At 35.1% G+C, this 7,674-nt stretch overlaps 1 protein-coding gene across 1 annotated transcript in view; it reads right to left on the bottom strand.

Moving 5' to 3' along the window:
* Positions 1-7,674, bottom strand: part of LOC109838020 (transportin-1-like) — a 34,169-nt gene that overhangs the window by 25,224 nt on the left and 1,271 nt on the right. The window contains 4 exon segments of the mRNA XM_020406428.1: positions 913-993; positions 1,091-1,168; positions 1,279-1,368; positions 2,046-2,333. Of these exon segments, the coding sequence (XP_020262017.1) occupies positions 913-993; positions 1,091-1,168; positions 1,279-1,368; positions 2,046-2,276 (480 nt within the window). The 5' untranslated portion in view covers positions 2,277-2,333.

A 7,674-nucleotide genomic window follows, 5' to 3' on the forward strand; every position in this document is an offset into this window, starting at 1 on the left:
CCCCCCCCCCCACCCCAAAAAACACACACACACACACACACAGAGAGACATATATAAACACGTGTTCTGCAAGTTGGGAAGAAGGTATACTCGGAATCTCTAGAAAATGTTGCACTTAAAATTTTGGTTGAAGAGTGTGCAATGCCTCTTGAGACTCTCGATTTATCCGAAGAAGAAGTAAAAGATGAACAAGCTTTTCTTTTTGTGCACCAATATTGACAATAGAATAAACTTCTACCCTGGATACATAATTCATCCCTTACTGATGAGAATGCAAGACCATTACAAGCTCACCAGTTTGGTGCCCAAGAAATATTTGCACTTATACTTAGGTAATTCTATGTTGTAATAATTGTCAATAAAATACTTAGGTAATTCTATGTTGTAACAATTGTCAATAAAAGAAGATATGGGAACTAGGGTGTCGCCTAAACTAATTGATGTAAGGAGACAGTTAATAACTAATAAAGGAGCTTTTCTGGTACCATTTATCTTAATCACAGTGACCTAAAGCGTAAATGCACAGAAGCCACAGAATTAAGACATTTCTAATGCGCTAGTCAAGTGGTCACATTTGTCCTGTTATTGAAAAATCATTCATTTTTTATGCTTAATGAGTGAGTTAGAAATCTCTACATTGTCATTTTCGCGCATTTACATCTTAGAAATAGACATTAAGATATACGGCTTGGATCATTTAAAATAAGGATGCATCTATTACTTATAGTTGTTCCATCATGTGAGCTCGGTGAGTGACAACTTACGCTTTGTTTCCTCAACAAGGAAGAAGGAAAAACAAGTAATTTGTGCTGTGTGACAGTATCATCTGTGAGATGACAGCAGTGTGGTGAGTGGCATGAGATGCTATTGCTCATTCTTATATATTTTATAAGTTCTGAGAAAAGTACGTACCAATTTCCGCACATCAGCAGCCGGGTCATTAGCAAGATGGAACAGACCCTGGAGGTATTGATCCATAGAAAGAAGTAAAGCCTGTATGACAATTTTGACTGTTAATAATTTGATATTTGAAATATCACACAATAACACTTGCATATTTTGGAGGAAACAGAAAACTAGATTAACTTACTGTAGGCATTATCACATTGAATTGATTGACAGAACCCAAGGAAAGCTTTCTCAAGATGGCATGTGGAGATTGGAAAAGCTAGACAACATAAAACATGGCAGGTCATTAGCTAACGCCATTCAGAACAACAACTGGAAACTGTATAAAAACTGTTACAACAGCTGATTAGTTCAGACACCAAGAACCACCTGTAATAATCTTGGCATGAAGATGTTGATTGGACGTTCAGCTAATCCAGGAATATCCATATCAAGTTCGTCGGGGATGTCTTCACAAATCTGCAAGGACAAGCAAAAGAAAAACTCCATGTAAGTTCTATGGCACAGATAACTTGTTAAAGAAGAGATAAAAAGGGACAATAACTACAAGATCGAAATTATTAGACTATGCAAATGTTTATACTGATTAGCTGTTCCAAAATCAATAGAATTTTAAGGCATATGAAATGCAAGGTGAAAGTCTCGCCTTATTAATGAAGATTTAAATAAATAGGTCCTAATATTCTACAAAATGCACCACTGCAAGTGTACCAAGAAAACAGTTGAATGAATGGCTCATTCAGAATTTTGCACAGCCACAAACATAAAATTGTGGCAATCAAAGTGTCATCTTGCTTACTACAACTAATAGCTATATTCACGTGATAAACTTAAAATACAATGCATGAATGCCCCAACTCATATTGACTGCCATCATGGGCTAAGTTGCTAGCAGTTTATCAGGTGCACATATATTACCTTGGATTATTTGTACACAAGGCTCTCTATATCTTATTAAGCTAGCATGATCTGCTGACAACCATTATTATTGAGGATAAAACAAATGGTAGATTGGGAAAGATAAAGAAATATTTATGCCAAGGTAATGATGATATGACTTGAAGAATGCTACTCCAATTGATTTACAATTAGTTAGCATGTATTAATAAACTATTAATACATAGAGAAGAAAGTACCTTGTATATGGCATCCATAGCACCTTCCATATGATTCAAATCATTACTATCCAAGCAATGCACCAAAGCTTGCAACAATTCTGGCCAACCAAAAACTTTTCCAAGTTGAACCACAACACTAATTACAGTACCAACTGTAGACCTAATTGTCCTATCCGCTGCCCCTAAACAGAGGAGCAACTCTGACTTAATATATTGCTGACTTGCAGGAGACAAGGAATTGAATGCCATCCTTAAGTTGTTTTTCAGAAGCAAGCCAGCAGCCTGTCTGACTTCCACTGATTTACCCTGTACGGATTACGTTAATGGTGAAAATATGATTAATACAATTTGATATGCAAAAAAATGAGAAATGGATCAGGGAAAAAATGATTAGTGCCATCTAATTGAAAGGGCTGAATAGCATTGTATATATAAGTTGATATTCACCACATGATGAAATTCTGCAGAAGCAGTAAACCGATCTCACCTAACCAAACATACATTTCATGCCTAAATCCTTTTAACGGAATTCTAGTAATTGCAGGGAAGAGCTGAAACCACCTTTGTATTTTAAATAGCAACTGATTTAACTGAAACATAGCTATATGAATAAGGATATAATATGAAATTATCAAGAGGAAGCAGGAACACAACTACTTAAATCAGCCCACAATTTGCAACACAAGCTCACTAGGCCAAGCCAATAAAACAAGGAGCAGCAGCATCAGAGATAATCGATGAATCATGATTACTAGCTGACTAGCAGTAGCATCTGGTGCGCTGATAGTAATTGAAAAAGAAGTGAGCATCACAATGAAACCTTCTCACAAATAACCTGCATTATGAAAGGAATGGCTACCTCTCCATCTTGAAACCCAGCACATAAGTACAGGCTGTACAATCTGAGGTGTACTGTTAGCAGTAAGCAGATAGATTGATTCCTCTAATGAAAAACAGTGTCAAGCTTTCTGTGTGTATGTGTGTGTTTCTTTTTTGTGGCAGCACGGTCTGAATTGATAAGATCAAATTCCTTGTCCCTGGAGAACTTTGTAATGAGCAGATAAACTAAACAACTCATCCTTCCCGAAAGAAAAAGGGAAAAGATATCCAGAGAGGCATAGACTTCATCATTATGAAAAGAGTGCCTACTTCTCCATATTGACACCTACACATAACTACAGGATGTACTATCAGAGGAATATTATTAGCAGTAAGCATAAAAATTGATTCCTCTAACAAAAAACAGTGTCAACCTTTGTGTGTGTCTTCCTTTTTTGCTGGCAGCATGATCTGACTTGATAAAATCAAATTCCTTATCCCTGGAGAACTTTGTAATGGGTAGATAAACTAAACAACCCATCCTTCTAGAAAGAAAAAGGGAAAAGATGTCCCTAGAGTCTGCGCTATCAACTGCTTGTTACCATACACATGGTAAAAATTTTCCATAACAGCTTAAACATAATTGCACCTCAAGCAGAGTCATCCATTTTCTGTCCTGTCTTCACTTGTTTATCTATGTGCAGTTTAAGCCAACAATAACAAGTTTATCATAAACTCGAATGTTGAAACACTTAAGTGAGAACCAAATTTATGCTCCCCATAAGCCTCCAAGTAAAAAATAATTCTGCTCTCTATTCTGGACTAACTTAATCCATCAAAGCAGGTACAAACAACTTTTTTCTCCACCTTGCAAATGCCTACCTTAATTTGATAATCAAAGTAAGGAAGAACCTGACAATCTGAGCATTAATATATGATTTTAACTGTCTCCTTTTTATTCTCCCTTCTAATCGTAACTCGAGCATTGTTATAAATAGTAGTAAATAGCGCCGTAATACTGATAGCAGCGTTAATGGTCCCTTCCCGCTATGCTATCGCCCAATAGTGATGACATATTGCGGAACATGAGCTTTCCGCTAGCAACAACGGCCAATAGCGCGCCATAGCTGTGAATAGCGGGTGATTGCTGGCAAAATCCGTTTTTTTACCACTATTTAAAAGTGGTTTGATGTTTATTTTTTTAAAATTAAACTCGCCCCACAACCATTGTATCCCACCACCTCCCGCAATTTCCGATGAATTCCTACAGCCTCCCATAGTCTCCAGCACCTCCCTCAACACTTCCTCTCACCTCTTCTCGCCGTGAGCTTCTCCTGCTGCAGTCCTCTTATCGCTTAGCTCATATTCTCGAAGACGACAACTCTTTGATTCCTCATTCAGTCGTCTTCAGTATTATGTAACGGTTACATCTCTATTGCAAACTTAGTATTTAAAGAAATCATCAAATATGCACTTTTAGATTTTCTAGATTTTTCTTTAATATTTCTTTTTTTTTTTTTGAAAATGTATACATACCTAAATTAGACTGCTATTCGACTTTGCGCTTTTTACCGTTATTTTTCCGCAATAGCCCTAAATAGCCTTAGCGAGCTACGCGACGCTATCCGCTATCGATAACCTTGAACTCGAGGTTCATGGACATCCTATCTAATTACCTGCAAGTCGAGCAACTACATCTTGAGTAGTATCTTAACAAATTTCACGCTGGTTGAGATGCTATGCACCTACCTCTTAGAACGCCTGCAAAGTAAATATAAATCCCTTAAGTGCGTAAATATAAATCCCTTAAGTGTGTTAAGTGGCTCACAGAAACTCAAATAGGGTGTCCTTCATAGAAGCGATCTCAAGTTATAAACTTGTAATAACTCATGCAAGTTATTTTTTATCAGTGGTGGCTATGGCTTGAATTACTTGCAATCCAAGCTTATTAACTGCAAACGGTAACTTGTCATGACCAACATAACAACAACATACGAGAAACAATATATCTGAGAGTGAGATAAATTTGATGGAAAATTCTAAGAGCATTCAGTGTTCTAAGAGATGTCGATTTTCCTCATTGTTGCCTCCTAACTTCATGCCCGGGGCTTGCAAGTTGCCAAACCATAGGATGATGATTGAATTGCATGTGAAAACAGAAGCAACGAGATGTTGATTTTCCTCATTGTCACCCCTTAACTTCATGCCCGTGGCTCCAAACCTTAGATGATGATTGAGTTGCATGTGCAAAACAAAACCAATGCTGTAGCATGGATTACACCCACACCCTAAATCATCATAATTGCCTATGTGGTTCTAGTAGAAGGACGTGATCAACGGTCAGAATTGCGTTGAAGTAATTGATATTATATATATATATATATATATATATATGATAATAAGATATATTATATATATATATAGATTATATAATATATATATCTTTATAAATATATATAATTATATATATCAAAACGCATAAACTCACATTTTCTCATGTAAATAAGAAGATTGGTGATAGTTTGCAGTGGCCACTACCTACTCTGCCTTTAACTATATAGGCACTAACAAACATGATATAATGCCTTTTGAGGGACTCAGCTAGAAACATTTCAATCCTAATTACAAGGCAAGAAAATTCTTGCAAAGAAAACAATTTATATCATTCAAATTTGGTAACCCAGACACTTTTGGTAATCTCAAGTCTATGATGACATGTACTTTTCAAGGGAACCAATAATGGAAGTTTGTAATTCACAGCACTATCCTAATCCCTATTCATTCATGTGATCAGCATTTACATGTATTAGACTGCTTCTAAGTTAAAATGCTTTACTAATCTAATTATTGAGAAGGTAACTATCAATATTTTATATCCCATACATGAGGGACAACTTTTTTATAAAGTTTTACATCTTTGTGAAGTTAGTGCTTTTAAAAATTCATGAACTGTATAGTGTTTAACTGTTTATATGTATAGTCTGACTTTAGTTTTAGGTCGTAAAGCATTTTATAATACAGTGAAAATAATCTCCATTCTTAAGTGCATTTAACAAATTTTTAATAGTATGTAATTCCGTTTATTGTTGTGAGCGTTTTCATCCCTGAATCCAGGGCACGCCATAGAGGATGCCCTATCTAGTTATGTTACCTCTCACGTCATTAATAATTTCTTACAATGATTAGACAAAAAGGACTTCAAGGCAGTAAAACGTAAACAAGGCACATAAGTCATAAGATAACAACAGACTTATACTAGCTTTCACAATACCATCCATAACCAACTCATCTGTTTAGGATTACTTAAGTCTTTCCTTTCCATATGATGAAGATGTCTAGCAAGGTAAAGAGGATCATGAACATTAATCATTGGGTTATAGTTTATACTATCACGTGCTAAAAAATACGCAAACGACCAAATTATTTCATTTGTCAAATTTGGGAACCAATAACTATATATCATGGTATGATGAGAAGATTCTGAGTAGACCCAACTCTTATTAGTTAAAGTAAAAAAAATTAAAAATAATAAATAAAGTAAAAAATAGATAAATAAGTAGCACGCTTAAAACTTCCAAAAAGACTTTCAAAGAAAAGGGACGAAAGAACATAATAATAGACAATTTTCTCTGCCGAGTTTTTTGTCCTCAAATCATTAGGACTACAGTATTACAAACATTTGCTGTTTCTGTCTATAACTAATGACGTTGACCAATGTCAAATGATGACTACTTCATGGTGGGAACATATCCAAAAATTAATGTGCTGCCACGACAACCTTGGGAACTAACTTTAGAAACTATGCTTAGACAAGGAAACTAAGAAGAAATAGATGTGCAGAAATCTTGAAAAGGATAAGACTAACAGAAATTACTCTTTGTACATCCATCATATATGAATGCTAAGTGTTTTAACTTACAGGAAATTAACTAATTCCCAGCTCTGTCTCTACCACTAGCCAGACATAGTTTAGAACATACAAGATAATCCATTCAATGGTCTCATAACCTAAGCTTTACTTCATCATACATTTTTATATTACAATTGATTATTTTAAAATAGTGGGCTACGTAGACAAAGAGTAGACCCCCTCTTTCTTACAGTAAAAAACTAGTCAAAATATAAAACCAGCATCAATATATCACTCTCCACCCAAGCACTTAAAAAAAATTATTGTTGTTATATTCACATCAAACAATAATTGCTTACCCAATTACCCTATTCTTTTTCCATTAAACTTTGAGGGTTCATGATCAAATATACTATTTCGGCCTTTTTGCATGATATTAGGAATAACAAGCTACATCATAAATACCCAACAAGACAATATTACTGATCGACGCCTTTAATCTATATCGAAGATACCAAAGGCATAAGTATCCCTCAAGGAACAAAGCCTTGAGCAGATCTAGGAAATGTCTACGTAGAGCAAGTGCCCTAACTAAATTTCCAAATATCTGTACCGCTCTCCTCATCTTAGTCTTGTCCCAATGGTGTGCTTTTGGACCATCTATTTGTTTATTAGTTCACATATTTTATGACTCAGAAAGAGGTAGGTAACAAAAATTAAAGTTCCATACTAGAAATATTAGCAAATGTTCAGTTTAACTTATATGTTTTATTTAGTTTTTAGTGATTAATTTATTATTTCAATAAGTAACATTGTATATCATCCTTCTTTAGTAATAATAATTTTCTTGAAAAAATGGTTGACTACTATTACAATTGTGTCTATTTTGGCTCCATTCTTGAACAAAAAGGACCTAGACGCCTAGTTATTTTACATGGCATCACTGACATGAGCACTTAAGAAGAGTCTCCATATTAA

Source organism: Asparagus officinalis, chromosome 4 (assembly GCF_001876935.1).
Source record: "Asparagus officinalis chromosome 4, Aspof.V1, whole genome shotgun sequence".
Classification (NCBI taxonomy): Eukaryota; Viridiplantae; Streptophyta; class Magnoliopsida; order Asparagales; family Asparagaceae; genus Asparagus; species Asparagus officinalis.